Source organism: Lemur catta, chromosome 15 (genome assembly GCF_020740605.2).
Source record: "Lemur catta isolate mLemCat1 chromosome 15, mLemCat1.pri, whole genome shotgun sequence".
NCBI lineage: Eukaryota > Metazoa > Chordata > Mammalia > Primates > Lemuridae > Lemur > Lemur catta.
In genome coordinates, this window is record NC_059142.1 from 10,971,438 (window position 1) to 10,999,041 (window position 27,604).

At 41.0% G+C, this 27,604-nt stretch overlaps 1 protein-coding gene across 1 annotated transcript in view; it reads right to left on the reverse strand.

The window, feature by feature from the left end:
* MYH10 (myosin heavy chain 10) overlaps positions 1–27,604 on the reverse strand; it is a 137,706-nt gene that overhangs the window by 31,699 nt on the left and 78,403 nt on the right. The window contains exons 14-22 of the mRNA XM_045570234.1: positions 23,969–24,142; positions 23,602–23,716; positions 9,801–9,994; positions 9,580–9,701; positions 7,610–7,679; positions 7,361–7,521; positions 2,996–3,104; positions 2,573–2,704; positions 1,469–1,675 (exon numbers count right to left, since the gene is read on the reverse strand). Of these exons, the coding sequence (XP_045426190.1) occupies positions 1,469–1,675; positions 2,573–2,704; positions 2,996–3,104; positions 7,361–7,521; positions 7,610–7,679; positions 9,580–9,701; positions 9,801–9,994; positions 23,602–23,716; positions 23,969–24,142 (1,284 nt within the window). The remainder of the gene's footprint in view (positions 1–1,468; positions 1,676–2,572; positions 2,705–2,995; positions 3,105–7,360; positions 7,522–7,609; positions 7,680–9,579; positions 9,702–9,800; positions 9,995–23,601; positions 23,717–23,968; positions 24,143–27,604) is intronic.

Consider the following 27,604-nt stretch of genomic DNA (forward strand, 5'->3'; position numbering starts at 1 on the left):
AGTGTAAAAAACTAGAAGTTTAAAAGAATCTGGTAAAAGAATGTGAACACAGTCTTTAAAAACGAAAACAAAACCCAAACCCTGTTTCTATAAGGACATATTTGTTTTCTAAATAAAGTAAAGAAATACAAATATTTCATGTCAAGTTATTAAAATTTGGAATTAAAAAATAGGTTGGGGAGATTGGAGATGAATTTGGGTGTCCTTATCCTACATGAGTAAAATATTACTGAAATGAGCAAATGCTCTTAACAAAGAAAAAAGAAAATCAAAACCTTTGATTAATATCTTCAGGGATAACTCACTGTTGTTGGTGAAGATTCTTCTAGATCTTCTGGATATTTCCCATATAAAATCATACATGTAAATTTATAAGTTATATAAATATTTTAAATTAGATCTTATTACATATACACTCTTTTGCAACTATCTTTATTAATACATTATGAATATCCATTAAAATAAACATTTTTATTTATAACTGTATAATGGTTTAATAATACTCTATTGTTGAATAATTAGATGGCTTCCATTGGTTTATCTTTTGAATAAAGTCCTAGATTTAGAATTGCTGGATTAAAGAGTATGCACTTTTCACAGCTTTTGTGATATTCTGCTAACCTATTATGGGCTATCTGAATGCTGTTTTGTGTTGAAAAATGAAAGAAAGGTGTCTGGATGATTTATTGTATGGGATGTTTGCTAAGGATGACATCTTTTGTGGTTTTGACTAAGGTCTGAATTCTCTGTGCTTTGCAAAGGTAAGTTGTGGGTTGATAAAAATATGAAGGGAGAGACATGGAAGAAAGAAAGTTTGGTACTGCACCCATGAAGCAACTGTGGCAGATCCTGACAGCCTGACGCTCAAGAGCAGAATGGATAGGGTGGCGGGGGAAGACGGAGAGAGGTGATGTGTCCCAGGATATGGACAGAAGAAATATTGTCTACATCATTTGTCTGAGTATTCAACCATGTATACAGTTGTACTTATAGTTTAGCTTGTATTTCAAAAAGAAAATAAGTACCAGGGAAGGGTTAATGTTTAAAAATTCTGACCCTTGGCTATCTCCTACGTCAGTGTAAAGCATTTCTCGTGAACCAAACCACTTAGTAGATTCCTATCTAATGAATGGAGTGAACATTATATCAATGACCATATAAAGAGCAAGTTGGGTCATCTACAGAAGGCAATAGACCCTGGCAGGTTTCTGACTTTGAATCTCTTTGCAAACTATAAGATGCCACATCAGAACATAAAAAAGATTCCTATTCAAAACAATAAGTCTATGTTCAAAGAAACTCTATTACATGTGTGCTTCAAATGATGGTCATCTTTCCAAGGTACCCATAACCTAGAATCCTCTTGCTTCTCAATGGACATAAGAACCCTAACACACAGCTGCTACTTATTCAACAGCTTCACTTGAATATCCAAAATATGATTCTAAATCAAAACTATTACAGATACCTGAATATGTGCTTGCATTTTTTTCTTCTCATTTTGGAGGATTTGGTTTCTTTCTTCTTCTTCTTCAACCCTAGACTCCAAGTCATGCAGAATCTCTTCTAATTCCTGCTTTTTAGCAGCAAGTCTTGCCCTCATCTCTTCTGCTTCAGCAAAGAGCTCAGTCTCTGCTTGTAGTTGTTCTGCAAGGATATTCTTCTCTTCTAAGAGCTGCAATCACACGAAAGCACCTAGTACTATGATTTGCCCCCAGTGCATACACAAGATATCTTCACCATGATTTCCATGGTCAATGCATGTCACCAAAGAAACTTGGAGTTAAAAAAATGTACATCACTGGTAAAACTTTCAAATATGTTTTTGGCTATAGCAAAATAATCTAGATGAAAGTATTTTTGGTTGTGCCTATTATTTCAAGTTATTCTGAGTAATACATATTAAATTCACGCTATTTTAAGAATTACAGTTCTTCCATGAAGATAAGTTACAAAGGGACAGATAAATAGGAGATAGAAAATATTCAAATGTGATCAAGTTCATGGTCACTACTAATGTCTGCCTGGTATTAAGTAATATTCTTGGCCTTTATCGTTAATATTTTTGGCCATCAGCACTACAATTCTATTATTGACATCCACAAACATTTCCTGAGCATCTATGCTTTGTCCATGAAAAAAAACTGCCTGTAAGAGAGATGCTCCTTCAAGACCACTGTCGCTAGAGAAGAGGCAGGCGGTGGCCTTGTACTCAAGCATCTTATCCTTTTGCTTTTTTCTATTTCCCTTCATAAGCAGACACAAGAAGGTGATAGTATTGGGAGCCTCATCTAACAAAGGTGTTAAATACATGCTCAATAGCAAGAATAACAAAAGCAAAGATGCTAGGGGACGGTTGATTTTAATTTATATAAATCTAAAATATAAGGCATAATGTATTTAACTCTATAATCAAAAGGTATGTGCTTTGGAAATGAGTGAAAACACCTCACATAAAATAAGATGACATGGTAGGTAAAGATATTGATAATTAAATGGGTGGGAGGTGCTATCCACGGAAGGTCTCGTACTGACGCAGGGCAGGCATGGATTATGACGTCAGCGCACACACCTGCTGGTGCTTCCTCTCCATCTCCTCCAGCTCTCCCTCCACCTTCGTCTGCTTCTCCTTCACCTTCAACAGCTCTTCATCTTTGGCCTGAAGTTCTTCCTCCTGGCGAGTAACTTGTAGGAGAGGCTTCACCTGTGATAGGGTTGAATAGCTTATCATCCTCTCTCTTTCCTATGGATGCCTACTGATCAAACTCTGCTATGTGTTTATTTGTTTATTAGCAGACAGGGTCTCACTCTACTACCCGGGCTGCAGTGCAGTGGTGTCATCACAGCTCACTGCAACCTCACACTCCTGGGCTCAAGCGATCCTCCCGCCTTGACCTCCCAAAGTGCTAGGATTATAGGCATGAGCCACCATGCCTTGCCCAGCCCAAACTCTGCCATTCAGAAAGGGATTTAGAGAGAAGTGAGCCACGCCCACCTTCGTGAAGACTCGCCACCACTGCCAGTGCCGCAGTTTCAGATATGCCGCACAGTTCCGCTGCAGGACCTTTAAGGCACTTAGTTGTTGCTGCTTCTTGGCAAAGGCCCTGAAGAACAAGAAGAAGAACTCACTATGTAAAGAAAAAGGTTGTTTTAATAGCTGTTATCATAAGATGACTTTCTAAAGACGAACATTCTTATTTGGCCAGAATAGGGAATGGGTTATCAATCAAGTCCTCGGGTGAAACACGAAAAGAAACGGGACTGCCGGCTCTAAGCCATGCCAGCTCAGCCCACCTCCAGCCTGGGCACCGGTTCCTGCACTTTCTTCACAGACGCCGCACTGCACATTCTCCTGCCCCCTGCACACTCTGGATGTGAATAAATCTCCCGTTTTCCTGATGCAATCAAGACAATGTGGCAGGAGGCCCCCGCCTTCCCTCTGCTGGTGTTCTTTACTAGCTACTCTCCTGTTGTTCTTTTGATCTGTCACAGAAGAAATATTCTTTCCCCTCTAGGGTCATTTTTCTCTTCCTTCCCCCCACTTTGCCATAACACAGTGCACCCCCCTGAAGCTGGAGTAGGATTGGAGATTATTGTGTTCGTGTCTCTCATTTGCGGATGAAGGCTCAGAGAAGTCGAGAGACTTCCTCTAGGACGCGGAGATACTTGGTGAACCACGGAACCCTAGGCTGGGCAATCCTTACTGTACCACGCTGCCTCCTCAGTCCCTCAGCGTGGTCTAGGATCCATGTCGTATTGACCTTGACTCTCGCACTTCACCTTCCCACTCTCCTTCAGGAATACAGCCCCGTTTGTGAAACCCCATCGCTTCTCCTGCCAAAAACAACCCCAGACCTGAACGAAGCTCATCACCCTGCTGTTCTTGCTGACAGACAATTTGTCTTTTTCTACTTGTTACCAAACTTTAGGATCCACAGGCCAATGTTCCTATGACCTAACTCCCTGACTGCTAGCAGTCTGGTTTCTACCCCCACACTCTACCGAAGCTGCATTTTAGATACTGATGAAGGACCCCCTCCCCCCGACTTGGAATTTAGCAGCTTTTCCTCAGCAAAACCCATTTTGCCTTGTCTGCTGCACAGATTTCAGAGCACCAGAATGGCCTCAGCATCCCCTTCGTCCCTCCATCACTGCACTGATGCTCCTCTCCAGTTACCTACTTATGCCACTGTCTTCCCAACTAGACTCTGAGCTCCTTGGCAGCAGGGACTGCGGCCCAGTTATTTTTGTGGCCACAGCGTACAATCAAGTGACTGATAGATGCAAGCTCTCCTCAGAATGTTTGCTGAGTGTATGAATGAACTGGGAACTTCCTAGAAATAATGTGTGATTATTTCTCTTGAGTCCTGTTAGGACTGTTTGTAGGAGTAGCTACAGGATGCTCTGGGGAAAGAGAAGCAATTGAAGGAGACAGAAAAGATAGGAGAACAATTTAGAATTATTCATTTACTCCAGCAAACACATGTATCAGGATGCAAGTGGGAGTATCTTAAGAAAGGACTTGATAGTTGCTGTTTGAGAGAACAAATGACCAATTTCCAGTGGTCTGTGACCTATTACATTTCCTCACAGGAATCCTGCAACTGTCACACTGCCAACTAATTCCTCCTTGCTGGTTAGAATGTCCCCTGAGCCCACTGCTTCTAAGTGCTTTTATTCTTGCCCCCTACAAAGCTTTCTACCTTCTAATTTATTCCTACCACCCAGAAAGGTTTGGCCAAGTCTTAATTCTAAGAGTTTCTACTACAAAAACAATAGTTTCAAAAATGTCTTTTGAATCTCTGAAGCATCCACCTTCTAATTCTGGCGATCGCCTTCAGGAATGCTGTGAACATTCACCCAATCTTCTTACTGGAAACCACTGCCCTAGTTGCTTCCTTAGCCCTCTAGGAGATATTAATAAACCTGTTGGAATGAAGAGTCAGAAACATGCCAGGCACTTTGTTTAACGGGATGAGGCAGCTGGCTTTCCCACTCCACGACAGTCAGCTGACAGTTACCGAGCACCTGCTACGTGTCAGGGGCTGTCCTCCGGCTTTCATGAGGCCGCTCTGTGATGTGCGTCTGAAACACAGCATCCTGCTTTCAAGTACCCGGAAATCACTTCTGTCCCTTCCCTCTTTTTACGGTTATCACAATGTCCTCCAGGATGCTTCAGCCTCAAGTTCAAGGATTTCCATAACGATATTTATCTTTTTGACTACTATTTTTTTTTTTTTTTTTTTGAGACAGAGTCTCACTCTGCTGCCCGGGCTAGAGTGCCGTGGCGTCAGCCTAGCTCACAGCAACCTCACACTCCTGGGCTCAAGCAATCCTTCTGCCTCAGCCTCCCGAGTAGCTGGGACTACAGGCATGCGCCACCATGGCCGGCTAATTTTTTCTATATATATTTTTAGCTGTCCATATAATTTCTTTCTATTTTTAGTAGAGACAGGGTCTCGCACTCCTGAGCTCAAGCGATCTGCCTGCCTTGGCCTCCCAGAGTGCTAGGATTACAGGTGTGAGCCACCACACCCGGCCTCTTTTTGACTATTGTAAGCACTGCTCTGCCTTTTTACACATTATAATCTGGTTCTTTGGAATAGGTTGTCTTCTTTTACTGATCCTAATTTTAAGTCACATATACGCAGTGTGACTAACAGGGGCTGCCAATGACATGGGCTTGCTGGCTTACATTTAAGATGACATGGATTTGTTAGTTTTAAGTCCTTAAGATGAGACAATGTGAGTGTAAAATCTTTGTTTTTTATTTTCTATCTCAAAATTTTTGCAAACAAGGTTTAGATGTCAATGAAAAAAGCCTCACAAAGTATATTTATATACTTCATTTCTTGCACTTTTGACAGCTGTGGTGTGTTTCTGGCAGTTGTAAAGTCTTTTTTACTAACTCTAGGAAGTCAGAAAGACCCTGCCGGTGCTCACTCCGTATGCTACAATGGGCATTCTGCCGTCCAGTGGATACACAGTGAGGAGGGCCTTTGCTATGAACAGGTTCACTTTATTATTTAAATATACTTGAAGTATAAATATATAAAAAACCCAAGACTTTTGCTCCTTCTTGAGAAATATTTCTTGATATCAGTCACTGAGGACATCATCATTTTTTTTTGGAGACAAAGTCTTGCCTGGGCTAGAGTTCAGTGGTGTCATCATAGTTCTTTGCTACCTCAAATTCCTGGACTCAAACAATCCTCCCTCAGCCTCCCCATTAGCTGGGACTACAGGTGCATGCCACTATGCCTGGCTAACTTTTCAATTTTTTGTAGAGACAAGGTCTCACTATGCTGCTCAGGCTAGTCTCAAACTCCTGGCCTCAGCCTTCCAAAGTGCTAGGATTACAGGCATGAGCCACCACACCTGGCCAGATATCATCTATTTTTCTTGAACTTTCCATGCTAGCCTTTTAACTCAGTATTCTGCCTTATAGGCAAAGAAACACAAACATTGTCTCCACCTTCTTCTGTTTGAAGCCCCTGCCACCGGTGTCTGGGCAAGCAGGCTGCCTGGGAACCACAGCTGCTTTCCCACTCACGCCTGAAGAACATTATTGCAGAGTGTTAATTTCCAGGCCAGGTGCTCATATTCTGTTTGTCAAAGCTGTCTGGATGGCAGACTAGTCACCTCTCTCAATTTCTCTCACTCCCAAAGCCTAAGTCTTCAATAAGAAGTAAAGAAAACACCAGTTATCCTCTAAACCAGTTTTAAGTCCTTTCAATTCTATCTCAAATCCAACAACCTTTCTCTCAATTTCCGCCACCACCTTCTTGGGCCCAGGCACCATCATCTTCCACTCGAATCACTACAACAGCTCCCAGTTCTACTCTTGGCCTGCTTCCTAGATTCTGCACAGGGTAGCCAGCTGGCCTTGAAAACATAGATCCCCCCTCACTGTCCTTCCACTGCACTTCTAAGCCCTGCCCAGAGTCCATTTCTCAGGCCTCTTCTCTCACCTTGCTCCCTCTCACTCACTGTGCACCAGCCACCCTGGGCTGCTTCACCTTTTTAAATGACACCAGACTCTTGCCAGGCTGTTGCTATAGGTCCCTCACTGGAATGCTCTCTCCTTCATTCCCATGGCGAGCCTTCTTACCCTTGACATTGTAGCTCGGAGAAGCTAAAGCAGGACCCCAGCCCCTCTGTCCTGGCCCCTTGTGAGTCTCCTATTGTGGCACCCCCTTATTTGGTGTGTTCATGTGCTTACTTGGCTCTCTCTCCCACCAGAAGTCATTTCCATAAGGGCAGGGACACGTCTCATGCACTCATGCATCCCTAGCACAAAACACAATGCTTAGCACAAACACATCCTTAGTGAACGTTTAACTGATGAATATCCACTTACTTTCTGGCTAGGTAACCTCTGCAAACAGCCTGGAAGAAGATAATGATATCTGTGATTTTTAAATCTCTTTCTTCCTCCAAATGTGCCAAAACTCCAGCTCTGAAAAATATCTTGCTCTGTCCAATTCTATACAAGTTTGGGTCCAATTCTAAAGCCCGGATCTAAGAGAGAAAGAATCCGTTTTTCTTTTTTGCTACAGGAAAGATTATATTCTTAGTCTCCAAACCATAAGAATCAAGAAAAGCTTACCATTCGTTCACAGGCCTGTTTGCCATCCATAAAACCTTTAGGAATAGCATTTGGAGTTAGGATCTCGTATCTGTAGGAAAAGATTCCAAAGTCTTTTGTAGAACTTTGTGAACAGGTTTACCTACTAACTGTGAGTTTTGCTCTAAGAGGCAATAAATGACAGATAATACATATTACAGAGCAAAGAAATGAACAGGTGATAATCTGAGATTTTCTGCCGATCTAGTTTCTATCTCTTATAATAAGAATCAAAGTGAAAATGAGGTTAATTCTTTCAGGTCAAAGACTAGGTTTGGGAGGTTGTGGCAGGGAAGAATCAGAAGCATGGTGTTTAAAAAACCTTTCATTTTTCTTCATTTCCCACAAAATGTTCACATCCTTAATCTGGCTTTTTGTACGGTAAGTCACTGTCAGTTTGTAGGCATTTATTAGATAACAGGAAAGGCTGTCAGAGCAATGTTCACAGGCTTCTATTTAGAACGTTCAAAAATATCAAGGTGACATTGAGAACGGCATTGGTCTGGGTGTTCACTGAGCTGTACACTTAAAATTTGTGCTCCTCGTTGTATATAGGTTACACCTCAATTAGAACAATTTTTTTTTAGCAAAAAGACACTGGCTATATTAAAGGATGAATCCTGGCTATATCAATGATATCCTGGATGCCAATTATGTCCCCTTTTTCTCCTACCAATAAAGAATGAAAATCTACCAGGCTGTTAATCAAACAGTGAGGCCACAATGATGGCTTTCCTAGGCACAGGGGGACTGGAAGAACTTCTCAAGTTGAGTTCATCTGAACAGTGGGAGAAAGGGCACAGGGCTATTCTTTGACCTGGCAGCTTCATTTATTTCATTGAACAACAAATGCTGTCAGACCTCAAAATCTGATTTCCAGAAGAAAGAAGGAAAAAAGCAAACTAAGTTAACCATTAAAAAGAATTACTGAAGAAAATTCTAAGATAACTATTTCCCGTCATATGTTCATATCCATTTCTATTGTACATTGATCTTTTCCCCTTTTCTCTTAGTCCTTTTCTAATCTAACCTATTCCCTTTTCTATTTTAGCTAAAGGACTCTAATTGCATTCATGTGTTTGTGCATACAAACATATATATTGGAAAAAATACATATAACATATACACACACACACTGATATACCAATTGAAACAAGATGGAAAGAAAAATCACACTATATTTTCAGGAATCACTCCTGAACGATTTTTATTTACTTTTTACTTCTCTTGAACATACATTACTCATCTATGTAAAAAAAAAAAACACTTTTAAAAATAATTATGTTTGAGGCAGTGGTGCTGTAATCCTAGCACTCTGGGAGGCCGAGGTGAGAGGATTGCTCAAGGTCAGGAGTTCAAGACCAGCCTGAGCAAGAGTGAGACCCTGTCTCTATTAAAAATAGAAAGAAATTATCTGGACAACTAAAAATACACAGAAAAAAATTAGCCAGGCATGGTGGCGCATGCCTGTAGTCCCAGCTACTTGGGAGGCTGAGGCAGAATGATTGCTTGAGCCCAGCAGTTTGAGGTTGCTGTGAGCTAGGCTGATGCCATGGCACTCTAGCCCGGGCAACAGCGAGACTCTGTCTCCAAAAAAAAAAAAAAAAAAAGAACAATAAAAAATAATAATAATTATGTTTGAATCTAGGTAGGACTGTCTGAATGAGTAAGCTGGAAGTTTTCAGCTTTCTATGTTTATCTCACAGCTAACTCCAGGGCCCTGAAGACAGGACTTTGTAGCACCCACAGCAGTTCCTAGCACACTGCCTTTTCATACAGTAGATATTCAATCTTCCTACCAATAATCAAGGTAACAACGATAGTCCCTTTCTATTTAAGAAACTGAAACTATCCAGGGAACAAGGAAAAATATTTCTTCATTATATCACTGTTTTAATTCATATTAAGATAAGCTGTGATACATACACAAAAAAGGTACAAGTTAGCAATACCTCTGTCTAAATTCCTGGAAGACTATCCGGTTGGGGAACCCCTGGCGACAGATTCTGATCCCTTCCAGGACACCATTACAGCGAAGCTGATCTAGCACCAGATGCGGATCCAGTTTTCCAGCCTAATTAAACAAATAACGGTTTTATAGTTTAATCTTTATAACCTGACCTAGATCAATTTTAAACACTATTGTATTGTGTATGTTTTGCTTAACACACACCCGCTTCTCATGATTTGGAATGATGCAGCGAACAAAGTTAGGGTTGGTGTTGCGCAGGGTAGCCATCAGCTTGGTGAGTGATTCTTTGTAGAGTTGCCCAACGGTACGAAACATGCCCTTTTTGGTTTTATACGCAGAGCCAAAAGCTGTCTCAGTCATTCCCGTGACTTGATCCAGACCCACAATACGGTCCACTGGTGAGAAGAAAAAAGAAAAGTAATGTGAGCTAAAGCTAAGTCTTCTGCAGGGAAAGAAAAGACACAGTGAGAGTGCAGCAGCACAAGCTTTGTGGAACGAATGGTAGGAGATGCCATATAGGTAAGGCAGTCAGCATATTTAGACACTGCACAAGCCGTGAACTAACAGCCACACACTTATATGGCAGGATATAGTAGTGCTGTGACAACTCCAAACTACCACATACCGGCAGACGCCTTCTGCTGCGCTAGTTCCACTGTCTTTGACAACATTCTGCCTGTTACATTTGCAGTTTGTTGGTAAATGAAAGAAAGATCATTGGCTGACATTATTGATACACAAACTGATTTTATGAAAAGTCTCAAAATAGGAAATGGCTCATAAAATATATGTAAAAATATTTGATTGTAAAAATCCACTTAATGAATATGTTCAGGGATTAGGGACCAGAATTATCTCTTATTAGTCATTTGATTTTCAGTAAGAAACGTCATTCAAGATTCAAGGACAAAGATTAGATTAGATCAGTTCAGATTTTTAGCAACGTGTAAACTTCAGCTCTTTCCTCATAAGTAACATTATTAAAGGGCAAGAACACAAAATAGGAAGGACTCTTCTGAAAAGAATAAATGCCTAAGCTTCCTATGTGTGTACAATGGTTCAACTTCTCAGACATTCCCCTATTATTCAAGCAGCTGATGCTTTTACATTATCCACAAAGACTTAATACTTCTCAAGATGAGATTATAAACGGTGTGCCAGCCACAAGCAAAACATTTGGTGCATAATGTGCATATGCGCTTATTGAAAAAATTGTTAAATGAATGAAACACATTTCTGAAATATTTAAAAAACAATCAGAATATCAATTGAACTGCCCTTTTTAAGGCCCTCCTCAACCTGTTTTCTTTCATTTGTTTTCCATGACAGAGCACGTGGGGACCTGGCACTGTGTGAAGAGCTTTATGTGCAAGATCTCACTCGATTTTCCATTTCTAATGAGGTTTTTACATAAGAGGAAACCACGCCCCCAGGAGGTAAAGTACCTGCTCAAGTTATGCAGGTCTTACATGGAAGCTGGGAGAAAGGTGGGTAAAAGCTGTTGAATTCCAGGCCCAGGCATGCGTACTACAGTACAACTGCTTCCAAGGGAAGGCACCAGACTCAAGGGTTTGGATCAAAGCTACTCCTTTTACTTGTGCCTCAGAGACCATCATTCTTTCCTGAGCTTTCAACCACCCCCTCTTCACTTGCCCCAGAAAGCAGCACCAAAGCCCACCTCTGCATGCTGCATGAAACAAGGATCTTCCCTTGACCCTGCATCTGCCCACTTCTCTCCTGTCTCCTCAGAGCCAAGCTTCTGTCTAGAGCAGTTCACACACTGCACATCCTCTCCTACTAATCTCCCAGCATGCAGCCAGCGGGCTTCTAGCCCCTCCTCCTCCTCTCCTGCCCAACACTACTCAGGCTGGTCAACTGCTAAAGCAAGAGATGCCATTTGTGCTACTTTATTTGACCCTGGTACGTTGACATGTTGACATCTCAGTAGCATTCTAAAACTTCCCTCTACTTCTGGCTTTTCCGTGAACCCCACCTTCTCCTGTACTCTCCCCACCTCCCAGCCACTCTTGTCTTTTGTTCCTTGATCGCTTCACTTCTTCTTTTCCAGTACCTCGTGGCACTCACTAGGGACCCAATCTCAACTCATCTGAAATCCTTCTAGAATAAGGCAAGATGCAAGTGCAGACACTGGTTCTCTGCTTTTTTCAAGCCATATTCTCCTCCTGGGTGATCTCATTTATGACTCTAACTACATACACCTGACGACCTTGCATCGGCTGCTGAACACCTGTAGTCTGCTCTCTATCTGGATATCACCAAGGTGCCTTTGCCATCTACAAATTCTTGTTTGATCCTAGCATGTCTGCTTGACTCAACATTGCATCCTTGCTCCCAGCATGGTATCTGGCAGTAACTTGCTTGATACGTATATGTCAGTGGACAAATGAAGTAAACATTAAATCCATTTATAATGACAATAGCAAGAAATGCATTGAAAGAAAAAACAGGATGCTATGGGAGAAATGAGTGGTTAGAGATCTCTCTGGGGAAATGCTATTCAATACCAAAGAGTAAGAGCGAGCCTATTGGGGGAAGACCATTCCAGTCAGTGGAAACAGCACATGCAAAAGGTCAGGTGCAGGAAGAAGCAAAGGAAGGCCCACGCCAAGGACGCAGTATGAGTAGGAGCTTGTGACACTCACAGCAGCTGCTGTGTGTGCAATGGCTTGGGGAGACCTGACAGGTGATTCTGCAGCAGCCCAGGCTCTAAGAGATGATGGCAGCCTGAACTAGTGAGATTATGGAGAAGATGAATAGAGAAAGTAGATTCAAGGGATATCTTATGAGAAGAATCAACTTGCTTTTATGATTAACTTGATATGGAAAGGGAGGCAGAGGGATATTTCAAGAACAACTCCTAGGATTCTGGCTTGAGCAACTGGGTGGCTGGTGGGGAGGATGGAGAGGGAGGTGGATTTTGTGGTTGGGAAGACAAGACTCAAACTCTACGTAGCCTGGGATGCCTGTAAGACGTCCAAGTGGATGAGAGATGTCAAGTAGACAAGTGAATATTATAGTCTGCTGCTAGGAAGAGAGGTCTGCACTAGAAAGGTGAACTTGGGAGCTGTCACCTTATAGACAGTATTTAAAGTTATGGAACTGGGTGAGCTACCTACAGGGAGAACAGAGAGAGATGAAGGCCTGGAAGCAGCCCCAAGGAGTTTGGCAGAAGAGGAGGAGCTAGATACAGAGCATGAGGACAGGGGACAGCAGGCCCATGTCCCATGCTTGAGTATGGACTCTACCCCCCACCACCCCCATCCTGTTCTTCTTTCTGGGTTTCCTACCCAAGGCGACCACTGACCAAAACTGGTAAAGTCAAACTTCCAAATGTCTCCCATCTACCACTCCTCTCCACTGCCCTGGCTGGGCTCCTGCTTCTTACTGGATCCTACACTTCCCCACCTGGCTCCTCCTCTGGCCTCACTTTCCCATATCATCTTCTACCCCCACTGCTACATGGTTCTTTCCATTTATACCTTTTTTCTCCAGTGCAATGATTAACAGCCATTTCTGAAAGACAAAACTGACATCAAATTCTTGAATTCCTCCCATAGCCTGTTGGGTATGGTCCACATGACTTAGCCCAGTTGTCCAGCACGGTGATGGATGTGACCCAGAGAGTCAGCAACATCTGCCACTCATGAGCTGGGCAATTTGGGGCAAGTTACCCAACTTCTCCAAGCAGCAGTTTCCTCCTGTTGAAACAGAGCTAAGGAGACCTACTTCACAGAGTTGTGAGGTGCCTGGAAAACATACAAATGCTCCGCGAAGGCACCTCTCTTGGCCCCTTTCCACACACCCCTGAGCTCCAACTGTACAAACTAGCTGCAGTATCCCAAAGACACAATGAATTCACATTACATCCTTTTCCCTCTGCCTGGAATGCCCACCCCCCTCCAGTCAATTTGGCAAACTCTTAAACACTTTTAAGTCTCCATTCCTGTACCTAACTGCAATTCCTCAGGGAAGTCTTAGGCTCCGGTTTATATCCTGCTTCCAAGGCCTAACAGGCCACTCCCTTCTCTAGGCTCAAATCACCTGGGGCAGATCCCTGGGACCACATTTCCACACTGTTCTGTTCATCTTCTCCACTAGACAGCTGCCACAGGGGACATTTTTCCAGCATCTCACACATTCAGGGTCCTGAGAGCTGTCCCCATGGTCTCTCTGGCACCCCTGACCACCAGCAAAGATGATTTCCATCCCCCACCCCATGTTGGCCTGAACGTGCTGCCAGTCATTCAGTAGCTATTTAATAAATATTTGCTGAAGGAACTTGTACAAAGTTTACCAGTAGAACAAATCACCACCACAACAAAAAGGAAAGAGCACCATGTTTACTTTGCAGGGGTTCAATGACATTGGTTTTGCCATACTTTAGTTCTTAACACACTTAACTGCCATGTGAGTTGTATTTAACTCATGCTAGTTCTGAGTCCAGGGCCTCGTGAAGCATATGGAACTCGCAGGTCTCCACCTTGGGAGCCATGTGAACTATTTTTCAAGTTGCATACAACTCACCCACAGAAAACAATAAAAAATAAATTTTTCATTAAATTAGAAAGGATTGTTTTGTTTTCAAAGTTTTTATTCTATTTTTGAGATAAAACACTGTGGCCCCAAGGAAAAAAATTTTCTTTTCTAGTGTGGCAGTCACTGTGTTAACCACAACATGCTGTCAGTGAGTGCCTAACACTGCAGCTCCGAGCTTTTTTTTTTTTTTTTTTAAATATAGTAACCAACAAATATAATCATAATGAGTCTGGTTTTCAAATTTAATTTTAATAAGGATAATCCAAAGCTAAATATTTAGATTAAAAAAAGTAATGCTTTGGACTTTCAGTTCTTTATTTTTAATTCAAAATTTTAAACTCAGGGTTAGAGTCCAACAATAAGCAAAATTATCTGTGGGTGAAAGAGAAATATTTTGGGAAATTCATTAAATAAAATGGACCGCACTAATACTTGGTTTCACTCAAAAATCAAAATCCAGAAAAATGTCCATTTTAAAAGAGCATTTTCTTGTTCAAATGGTTAGAGAAAGATAGAAAATGCAAAGACAAGACTCTAGCAGCTCCTGGGAATGAGGAGTACTGCTCCTTCCAAGACCTAATGTGGCTCCTAAATCTCCACATGTCTTCTAGCCATGGCTTCAGGATAAACACTGGCTTTGTTTATTCTCCTGCTACAAACTCTCCTATCTGAGATGTCAGGAAAACCAAGGTTGCTGGTGAGAGTTTAAATTTATTATTTGGTTCCCAGAAGCCTGAAAAGAATTAAAAGTATTTTATACCATCACCTAATTTATTAATCTACAAAAATTTATTTAAACATTCAGAAATTAAATGAGTTCCTCCAAGGACATATTCATAATTTAAGGGAGAAAATGCAATGTATCGTCTATCTCATCGTAAAACTGCCATCAAAAGTTTTGCATCAGGAATGATATTTTCTGGTGCCAGAATTCTTAACTGGTCCTTCTTCTAGGGGATAATCTAGGAGACAGGAGGTACATAAGATTTCTGTTTCTCAAATCAGTGCAGGGGCCAAAATATAGTGCTACTAAATCTAATTTGAAGTATTTAAGCTATCTTCAGAAACTCACACTAGTTAATATAGCTAGAAACCAAAAAAGGGGAAGAAACCTATTTAATGTAATTTTAACAGCCAGCCTGTGATTAAGAACTACATCACAAAATGCTTACAAAAGGTGGCCAGTACCTGGCACTGTGAGAGGCATGTAGCAACTTTTCAATACCCATTTAAACAAGTTAAGACAATTCTACTCTAACACAGATGAAAATGTTACTAACAGTTAAAAACAGATTTGGAAACAAATATTTAACTGCTAAGAAACAATCTTAACATCCGATCGTATATCTCTGTAACATCCCTATTATATAGTACTGTATAACAAGTTTACGCGGTTATGTTATTGGTTGCTAGAACCAATCTGTAAATTGCTCTAGAGTATTTGGAAATTTTCAGAAAAATTCCAGGAAGGTCGGAGGTTGCCAGGAAGCATGTGATTTAAGGAGAAGGAATCTTCCTTATATCCTGAGCGCTAGTTTCGAGCTGAATTTGAATGCTGCCTCCTTTACTTCCTGCATTTCTACCTTCCTAACCCTTTGGGATGCCCAAGGTGTTTGGGCAAACAGGAGGCCTCTCTTCACCCTCAGAGATTCTCCTGCACTTCTGCTCTTGCTTTCTCTCCTTGTCTGGTCCCACGTCCCTAACTCATTCTGAGACCAGGCAGCACAGCATGTCTGCCTATCAGCTGAGCCTTGGGACACTATGAATAACGTGGACTTGTAATAAATAATGCCAGGGAAATAAACATTTATCAAGTTTCTCTGTTTTTCATAATTACAACCGTAGCAGCTATAGATGCAGCCACAGCAACCGCAACTCTAGAACACCATGTATTTGGGTACTTCCCATGTGCCAGGCACAGGCTCACTCTACCTTGCTGATACTCACAATAACTCTGAGAACCATGTGTCATTGTCCCCATTTGAACCGAGGAACTAAAGTTGCAGTACCCAACGCTGCTTCTCCTTAAGTTCCCAACTACTGCTAGGACTCAAGATAGAAAACTATGATACTGCAACAACAAAAAACCTTCATCCATGGCAAATGATGACAATTTAAGCATATAAACTACGTCAGACTTAAACCACAGATTCTAAAATGGCACTTACAAGGTTATGATCAATGGATGTCATCTGTAAGGAGATTAAACGGCTACCATTTTATCAGTCATACTACTTGATTTTGAGTAAAGCTGCCTTTAATGTCTTACTAGACCAAAGAAGAAAAAAAAAAAAGAAAAAAGACTGGCTCAAAGTTTTTAAAGTCAGAACATCCTCATTTCTATGTTTTAAAAGCGTAACTAAGATAAAAAGCCTGTGACAGTGGGGAAGCCCTCCCATGCTGGGAACCAAGCTCTCCTTGGTGATTCTCAGTTTCCAGTTAACTGCTGCTACCCCATTCCATATGCTGCTTCTGTGAAAGACTGAAAAGGGGTGGGGGAATTTCTCTACCAACAATGGAAATTTGCTTCATGGGACTTCTCACATTTTCCCTTATTTTTTCTCTGTTGGTACCTTCAGACCCGGCTGCAATCGGGCACATGTGGAGGTTCAAAGAGCCTAAATGGTCCTACTCTGTGAAGGAAACTGCAGGTGAAGATTACACATAATTGTCCTTCCAATGTGATTTGGATCAGGTCTAAAGCCTTTGATGGTCCTTATTATCTCAGATTCTTTTGTCCAAAAGCCCTGCTGTAACTTTGAGGTTACAATCCCTCTTTGCTAGTTCGTTCTACTTGCATCCTCCACCACTGCTTTATCTGGAAGTCCAGATTTGCCAAATATATTTGGAAGAAAACAATCCTTGAGTTTATAGCAGAAACTTGTATGACCTCCATCCATATTCTGCGTCTAGAAATCCTGTTCCTTTCCCTTCTGCATTTGTCCTTTGATGCTTTTGGAAACCTCTCTTTACCCTAGTCTCTCATTTTTATCCTGAAAAGCCTCCATGCTCTTCATAATGCAATTTTCCCAACACTATGAATATACTTAGAAGCACGGGGCCCTTTTACTTTGTGTTATCTTCTTTAAAGAGCTGCTTGCTACATGTAGGCATGTCATAGGCAATCACAGTCTGGATCCCTGGAAACTCCTTCATCTACTGTCTTCCCAGAAATCACTGAAAATACTAAAGTTCCACATTTTTATTTTTAAACCCCTCACTCCTCCCTGGAGTGGTCTCTTGAATCCATAAACACATATTGCAGAGAAAAAAGATTTTGCTGCAGAATTAATACGCAATTTCAAAGACTATGTTTAGCCATGGTAGATGGATGGAAGCTCCAAGGGGAAGTAGAGAGAGAGATCCTCAATGCTTGGTTCAGCTGAATAACTCAACCAAAGGACACCTCAGGGAGAGACAAAACCAGGAGCATTTTCAATGCCAAGGTGAGAATGCAGTGAGGCGGATGAGCTTACTCCCTGCTCGTTCATTAGAATGAAGTCACCTAAGGGTGGTTCTGTACTGGATCCTGCTGGTACAGAAAAATATATACCCCAAAGACCCTAGTCCCACAGGATAGACAGTTTGTGCTTTAGGTAAGAAAAAGGCGATGCCACTGCCTCTGAAAACTGGGTGTGGCACTCCCACCCATCAATTCTCTCACTCAATGTTTTATTTATGTTGTGCCTCATTTGTGCCAGATGCTGAAGAAAAGACAGTGAGTAAAACCAGCTCACAGCCTGGAATTCTCTTCAAAGATTAGAAATCCAAAAGTATTACAGGGAATCAATCTAGAGGGTGCCCTACTTTGGGAGAAAATCCAAACGGTCAAGCACTAACCTTTTAACAGCACAAGTCCCAGGCAGACCAGAGCTTATAACTACCTCCAAGTTCTCTCTCTCTCTCTACTTCCTCAACATTGTCAGTTCTCCCCAAGGTCGGAGATGACTGAGATTTCTTCCTTTGGAGATCTGTATAATTTTCATTTTAGCTTATGCTGTCTTTGGCATAATCTTTTCTCCCCTCCTACCCCATGCTTGCAATCTACTTCCTTCCCAGTATATGAGCTAGAGTTGATGGCAGGAATCTTGAGCTGGATTAAAATAGGCATGGTCCTTTAACATTTTTAAAAATAACTTTTGAAATGGATTTGGATCTCAGCATTATCATGTTTCAAAAATCGTAAAGAAAATTTCATAAGATGAATTTGATTATCTTTGAATTTTGCTACTTGCCAATTTCATTAAACATTTGGAAGACTGGGTGGTCTTCATTTTATACTGAGCTTTGGGGGCCCTCTAGCCATGTCTAGGTGGTATTTTAAAACAGGGCTAAGGATTCAGATAACAAAGCCCAAACATTTGGAGCTTGACTTCAGGTTTACTGTATAAATTCTGACAATACTCCACTCGTTCTTAGTTTCGACTTGCACATGTCAAGCCCTGTAGGTAGTTTCAGTGTCTCTAGTTCAAAATAAAAGGCCAAGTAGCCAGATATGCATACAAATTCCAAACAAAAGGTATATATAATGATGAGACCAACACACCTGAGATAAATAATGTAATTATTTGTTCACAAAATGTTAGTGACTAAAAAAAAAAAGAAAACAAACAAACAAAAAAAAAACTCCTTGGAATTCCTTGGAGTTGAAAATTTAAAGGTGACTCAAAGACAAAGGAGATGTCATTTAGCAGATCAATTCCTAACAATTCCCTTAGAGGACTGTGTATCAAAATGGCACTATTGGAAAAGGTAATGATATACCTTTTAATATGCAGTGCTGTAAGTGCTATGCATAAAATAAGAAGCAATGTGTAGGCAGCAGCAATTCAATTGCTTATGCACTCAAACAGTTGCCTTGAAGTATAATAAAACTGAGCATGAAATGAAAGGTTCATGCAGACCTATGAGCAAAACAAAAACAGAAACCCCAAACCAGCCCTCCCTCCCCAGCCTACCCTGCCCTCCCCGCCACCCTGCCAGCCCCCCCACATGTTTTTCCTGTGGGCTTAAAACCCTTTTGTTTTGGAAGACCTACAGGCTTTATACATTCACCTGGTGGCTCATGAAGACCAGAAACACTGTCATAGAAAGAAGCTCTCTGAATATTCTGTATCTCTAAAGCAGAGAAACAGCAAAAACAGGACAGAAGAGCAAATACACAAACACTTCAGTTAGTGTGAAAGACATTTGACAGCACAAGTCAACTTTGAAATTGGGCTACAAAAGGAGCTAGTCCAGGGCAGATCCCATGCAAACATTACTGCTTAGAGAATTTGCACATTTGGACAAAGTTCTTTATAAAATAAATTAATGCTGAATCCAAAGAGGATATTCCCAATTCCAGATGTGAGCATTATTATATTGTATCAATGCTAAATGATTGCCCCATGTAAATGCAGGATGACATTTAAGAATAATAAGGTACTGTTTGAGTTGTCTATCATAAAAATATCTTACAATTAATAAATCAGGACAAGACTGCAGTTAAGTTCAAGCACTATGGCAAATGGAAATATTAGTGGCTTTTACTATCAAAAATTACACTGCTGTGTAATTTTACTTTCAATACAGATTTTTTGAAATATAATTTACTTTGAATACAAATTACTAAAAGGTAACTACCATTAAGGAAAACAAAATTCAAATTCTGTTGTAGCAAAAGGTTAAAATAATTTCAAATCATAAGATTACACTTATTGATCATATGATTACTCATGAAAAGATCCTAGGAGGCACATTTACATGGAAAATGCAATCTTTAGTTTTTTTCTGCATATAAGCCTTAAGAAGTGGCAAGAAGTCCTAAACTGGTAGAGAGATCCCAAAACAACATCTTTTAGCAAAAAGTAGGGCACTATGAATCTCTAGGGCAGGGCTGCCACCAATAAATCTTATTTCTCCTGGTTTGGCTTTGAGAAAACTCTAAAACCCTAACCAAAACTCTATTTTAATACAAAATGTTTTACACTCAAGGTGTTGTACGTTCACAGGCAAACTATATTCATATATCATATATTAACATTCATAGATTCATGGTCATGACATTTCTGCTTTTGCATTTAAGTGGCAATAAAAAGAGGGAAATGATGTTTTTCCATGGCTATTTTCTTTTCCTAGAGAAAAAGTGCCTCTTATCCCAAGAGATCTCTGTATCCAGAGTGAGCAGTGATAAATTCTCCACCTCAGAACCTTCTTCAAACTCCTGTGCCTGCCACTGACTTTAAGTGTGAAACACAATTCTCAAGATCGGACAAATGTGGTACCACCTCTCTGCTGCCCCTTGCCCTGAAGAATAGCATCCCCCAATAGTGAGTGACCTCCAAGATCTTCTCTGTCACTCAGACTAAACTAACTGTCCAACTAAGCTGATGGATGACAGGACTTCCTGCAGATATTATAGGAGCACTATCAGGAGAGGAAACATGTAGGATAATTCCAGAGCAGAAGCTACCAGAGCCAAAGCAAATTTGGGGTAGATAAGATTTCTCTTAGCCTATTTTGACAAGAGTGGCCAAACCCACTCCCAAACTGCATATCTGTAGAAAGGGAAGGGCTAGAAACAGAGCCGTGCAAACAGTGCATCTGTGAGGTCAGAGCTACAGACTAAGTATGGATGAACAGGGCTCGCACCAGGCCTGAAGGAACTCGGCAAGGTTACGAGAGTTTCCTCTAAGCATTTCTGTAATCAAAGAAATAACTTTCCTGTTATCTCTTAAATAGAAAACACAGAAAAGCAGGTAAGGAATCTCCTGACATGGTCCTACCTGTAAGATATCTCCTCTGTTGTCTGTAATTTGCAGTGATCATTCCAGCCTCCAACCTCCACCCCTGCTGGCTAAATCTCACACCCATAAAATTTCTGACCCACTGCTGCCAAAGGCCTCTCCAGCATGTGGGGATGGTGAGGCCTGAAGTTAAAGGAGAAGAATGGAAACAGGAAGCCCAGGAAGCTGAGAACCAAGATAAAGACTAGCTGAGTCCTGTTACTGCATCTGTGTAAATCCTGCTTTCTCAACTGGATTATAGACTCCTTAAGGGCAGGGGCACGTCTTTCATTGCTTCCAGAGCTCTCTCAGATTACCCTGGGAAGCACATACTCGTAGTTGTATGAATGGGAGTCAAAAAGGGGTTCATGATGTCAGAACAAGTATGTAATAATGTCCTTTCTTATACAGTGTTCCCCAAATACCTGCTTCTCTTCAAAATGAAAAGAAAACTAGTTTTTGAGGCTTCCACAGGGAAAACTCCCCACTCCTCTGTTCCTTTCCCCAGGCATTCCCTCCATGCCCACCACCTTCCTGTTACCTCACGCTCAACTCCCAACTGCAGGCTCTCTCACCCCAATCTATCTGACCAGCTCAGACTGTGTCACTGCCTGGGTTCACAAACCTACTGACGCTCTTCATTCAGTGAAGTTCCAAGTCCAAACCCTACTTGGGATGGGCCATCGGTGCTCTCTAGTCTGGTCTCAGCCTACCACCTTGTCTTCTCCAAAGCCACATGAACACTCTTCTTGAGCTGTGATCACTCTACACCCCTTCTTCCCCACACCAACCTCACCTCTACAAACGCCAACCCTAGATACTCATCCCTAAAAGAGTTAGTTCACATAAACTTTCTTACCCACAAATGCTTAAGGTGCAATCAGGCCATAAATGCTCATAAATTAGTGATGGAAACTCTGCCTGGCACTTAGTAAGTGCTCAGTAAATGTTAGCTTTCATTGTTTAATCAACAGATTATTATTATCCTTTAAGGACATGAAAATTGCATCTTCCTTCATGACATTTTACCTTAGCACCACAGGAAAGGGCAGTCCCTTCCTCTGTTGCACATAGTTAAAAACTCATTCTGTACCATTCACAAGGCGTTTATCACAGATACTCTGGCACTCAACAGTTTGTATACTGATCTTACTTCCTCTGCTGTGTTCTAAGATCTTACAAGGGTGCCCAGAGGAGGGGATGAACATGAGGTGACTTTGTAACCTATGCAGTGCCTGGTACCATCACAACCGAAGTGATTCCTGGAGGAATGCAGACACTGAAGACTGCAGCATTACCCGCTCTCTTCCTTTGGAGGCATTTCCCACCCACGTCTCCGACTCACCAGTGGCGGTCTTTCTAGCATTGTGGACCCTGTGACAACCTGAGCTCGGCTTTTCTTTCTGCTCTCATTTCAGTTTCTCACAGCCCACTCTGCCACTGCCTCCAACAGGGAGAGGAACAGCTCATCTGTGAGGGCACCGCAGATTCTGTTCCTGGCACTCACACGGCATCCCTCGGCTGACTAGGTCAATGGAAGTGACGCTGTCCACTCAGCTAGTTGGAGATTTTCATTAAAAGGTACAAAGATGAAAAGCTTCTGCTTTACTGGTGGGAAAGCTAACCTTCCCCCAATCCCCTCTTTTCAGTGGTCCCAGGCACACGGTCCCTTCCCAGGACACATGCCTGCCTACACGCAGTGCAACCCATCCCTGTAGGCTCCTCACACTCTTGTGTGACCTGACAGATGTGGTTTATATGGTCACCGTTGCCCCTACTCACTTTCTCCATGTCCATTCTTTTCTTTTCATCTCCCTCCCTTTGCCCCAATTGCCCCAGCCCCCTTCTTTACTGCTTTCTGTGCTTCTCTCTTTCTAACTCTGAGAAAAGAGCTATAAGAGTTATAAGGCTTGAGATGCTCTAGAGAAAGCAGACACGAGCCAGGTTACTGATGGGCCGAGCCTCAGGGTCAAGGCTGCGGCAAGGGGAGATCCAGGGCTAAGTCCTGCATGGCCCGAGGCTAAGCAAAGGGGTGGGACAGAGCCAGGATGAGAAGGAGCAGGGAGCTCAGCCCTAGGAGAAGACACTGGGCCCTATGATGCATAAAGACACACAGACGTTTTGCTTTGCTGATATTAGTAAAATTTTCTAGTCTACAATAAAAAAAAAAAAAATCACCAAAAATCTTTATTGGAGGTTCATATAAACAAAAGAACTATGAAGACTGATGGAAATAAAAGCAACTGATGTGTATGTAGGGTGTCTGAGAATCTATGTACTGGCCACTTTGTTGGTGGGGGGCGCAGCACTGGTGCAGGACGTGGTTCAGCAGACCTGTGCACACACGAACGTGCGGGGCTCTCAGGTCTTGCGTCCCAAAGCTCTCAGATTATAACTGAGTGGGGCTGAGGCATACATGTACTTCTTTGTGGTTCTGGGCCTAGAATGTTTCCACACTTCCCACAGCATCTGACCAAGAAGGCAGATGTCTTGTTATTCATTTCCTAACCCAAGTATTCTTAAAATGGATAAATTCTAACATAACGGCAGCCCTGCTCTAGGGAAAGATTTTAAAGTAAAAAGTATATACATATATATATATGTAAAAGAATCACATATAAACCTTTATTATAAAAGATTCCAGCCAAGATTAATTATAAACATAAGCACTATCTTACCATCCTTCCAAAGCTCTGCCACAAATCTGTCTGAGGACTGGTGCAAAAGGGTGGCCACGTTGTCATTCAGAGGGTCCATATTCTTCATCAGCCACTCATCGGCCTTATAGTCCACCTGTCCCGTACCAGAACCAAATGTGGTGAAATGGAAAACAAAATCAAACACAAAAACCACTTTAAGCCTTAATCAAAAACTTTCATAGAACAATCAAAAAAATGGGTTGTCTCAAAGATGATGCACTTGTAATATACACTATATTTAAATGTTTACAAATGTTTATCAGCACCTTTGTTACACCTTCATAAAACATAGCAAAATTTCAAACACAGCAATTATAATCAAGTTATTCAACATAAGGCCTCTTACCTTCCCTGCATAATGTATAATGCAAAAATCAGCTTTGTCTTTCAGTTGCCGAGGTTTCTGGAACTTGGAGTGGGAACCTTGCTCTTGAACCAGTTTTTCAACAAAGGTTTTATCTGTGGCTTTAGGGAACCAGCACTCTTCATCCAAAAGGGCCAGCACACCTGGTGGGTTTGCCTGATGATGAGAGGCAATGAGAATTGACAAGGTTGCATGTCACTTTAATACCACTGGGTTTGGCAGCTTAACTTTCTAAACAATTAGAGTTTTAGGAAGATCCATGGAAAACAAATTGCTAGGATGGAAGGTAATATCTAACCCATAGCAAGTTTATAATTCAAACACTGAGATCTAAAACTGCTAAAAAAATATTGGCAAGAAAATGGATAAGTTATCTTGTAAACTTATAAATACTCTATGTAAATTGTAAATACACTAATTCTAAGCAGATGACCCCCAAAAAGCAGCAAATAAAAGAAGCCAGGAAGGAAATGGGGGATAGAGAGATGAAACTGAATGTTTATATACAATGACTGGGTAGATAAAATTTTTTTTTTTGGAAGTAGGGTTTCCTTCTGTCAACCAGGCTACAACGCACCAGGCGTGTACCACCATATCTGGCTAATTTCTCAAGAAATTTTTTGTAGAGACAGGGTCTCGCTATGTTGCCCAGATTGGTCTTGAACTCCTGGCTTCCAGGAATGCTCTTGCCTTGGCCTCCCAAAGTGGTGGGACTACAGGTGTGAGCCACCACACCCAGCCAGGCTGGATAAATTATTATAAAACCTCAACTAACTGAAATGCTTCAGATATTTTATATCCTAATCAATTTAATTTTCTGTTTAACAGATGATTAAATAAAACAGACACGTGCTTACTAATTGCTTTATATATTTGTTTTAACATTTTAGGTCACTTGATTATTAGTTTATTGAAAAATGGCCTAGATGGGTCAGGGTGCAAGACACTGTCTCTACAAAAAATAAAAAAATTAGCGAGACATGGTGGTGTGCACCTGTAGTCCTAGCTACTCAGGAGGCTGAGGCAGGAGGATTATTTGAGTCCAGGAGTTTGAAGTTGTAGTGAGCTATGATTGTGCCACTATACTCCAGCCAGGGTGACAGAGTAAGACCCCGTCTCAAAAAAATAAAAATAAAATAAAAATAAATGCCTAGATGAATCCACAGAGACAGAAGGTAGATAGATTAGTGGTGGCCAGGGTTTCAGGGGAGGAAAATGGGAGTGACTGCTAATGGGTACAAGGTTTCTTCTTTTTGGGATGACAATGTGGTAGATGTACTAAAAACCACAATTACGGCATTAAAAGGTAGATTTTATGGAATGTGAATTATGTCTCAATTTTAAAAAAAGGCCTAGAGCTCAACATTCTCTTTGGAATGACTTCCTTTTTGGAGGTAAGTGACACATGAAAGATCTAAATAGTGATGGTCTTATTTACAGTGTTTCTTAGTCATCATTTATCATCACACTGCAAATATGGCAAGTGTGTGATACAGGGCTAAGCTTGTACCAATTTTAGTGCACACATACAAATCAGCTTTTGAATAAAACTCTAGGATTAGTTTTCTTCAATTCACAAGATCTTTATATTTACTAGGGAAGAGCAGGCTATATATATAAATACTGTTTTAAAAAGTAACTAGAACTTATAGTTAAATATAAATGAAACAATGTAATCATGTGGTCAGGAAAGGTAATGGTTGATCAGAATGTCAGTAGGTAGAAGTTGAGAGAACCTTCTGCAATCGAGATCCTTACTCCATGACTCCTTCACCTATATGAATCTATGGGGTTTCATCTTAGCTAAAAGAGAATACTCAGAGGCAACTAGGTAATTAGGTAATCCTAGGGGAGCTAGGGCTTAGCGTGGCAGGTAAGTCAATCCACCTCAATCATCTGATAACTCTTAGAAATGAATGTCCATATTAATATTAAGATAACTGAAACATCTATCTTTTTACCATAATTTTATATTTTTAATCCCTCTTAATTAAATATTCCTAAATTCTGACATAGGATCTCAAATATCATTTTTTCTAAATGACTCAGTGGTAGCATGATTATGAATATTCTATTATTGTGTCTCCTTTTTATTTTTTCTAATTTATCCTTCAAACTCAGGATCTCTATTATCCCTTCTTTTTTCAATTAGGTATTTCTTAAGAGCTGTAAGTTTGGGAGCCTATGTTTCTGTATAATCGTCATGTGTTTTGTGAATAGCTTTTGAACTCAGAGCCCGCCGGCTGCCAGCCCACCACCAAGCGAGGCAGGGTTTGGGTTTGTGAGATGACGTAAGCCAGGCAGTGCCACCACAGAGCATCACTTAGAGCCAGGACTATGGAACCAATGAACCAACCACTGTATTCTGTTCTGTTCTGACTTCGAGATCAAGTCTTTGAGGACCAGGGCCAGTATGGCCCCCATGGCGCCTCCAATCTGGATTTCCAGGCTATAATTGAGGATTTCATAAATTCTTTCTATCTTAATCTTATCCTAACCCAACAACATTTACACTGAATGTCTATAAAATAACTGAAAACATAAACATCAAACTCTTTCTGCTTCATATATTTTTGCAACATTTCAAATTAAGGTTGAAATGTTCAATTACTTTCCCCTATCACTTTCATTTTTAGAGTAAATTTATTACGTGAGAGTGAAGGAAAATATTAAAAAATGGTATATAAAGTATTTTGTCCTAGAGGGATAAAGCAAAAGAAATGCAATTAACTAACATTAAGAAGAAGTTATATTTGTAAGACTCATTTAAGGGTCACAAAACCATTAGATTTAAAAACCCTCCAAAAACATTAAAAAAAATTAGAGTTGATAATTTTCCATTTGGAAGAGTTTCAGCACAATTATTCCTACAGAGAGATTGACCTAGCAAAATGTTATGAGTTCTTGTCCACCCTAAAACATAAGTGCAGGTACGTAGTCACTACATTCTTAAAATGTAGGACTTCCAGTGTCACATGGATCCATATAAATGAGCACGTCAAGTAACATATCATATAGTCATCAATAGTACAACGTGATATACTCTATTTCCTTATTTATATAAATTCCCAAACATAATTTTCTTTGGACAAAAAAGCAGCAATGAAATGTATTCATGTGCCCATGTATGCGTGAAAATTAACTGGAAGTTACTACAAGTGTGTCTTGAATCTTACTTCTAAATGATGCTACAAGGTTCACAGAGGCAACTATCCTCACAATTATAGGTAATTTGAGATTCTGCTCTAAACATGCAGCTACAGTGCCTTGAAAGGCAAAATGATTTCTTATGTATGAGCCAAATGGAAATTACCTGTTGGTTCCCTTACACCCAAATTTCTAGTGTGCTAGAACTATATCTCTAACAGGAGTGAAAGTGTTCTAGGTTCTTCCCCTTCCTGACTTGCCAGCACTCCTTCTGACTACAGGTCCTGTAACAGTCAAGTTCTCTAGACATGAGACCTCCAACACCCTCAAACACAATGACACAGGTGGCAACCAGACATCAAGTAGCAAGAAAAAACTGTTTCAAAGCCTGCTGTAAGTTCTAGGAGATACTTCTGAGCTGTTGTTAAAACACACCTACTTAACTAGTGTTGGAACTTTATGTAAATTACA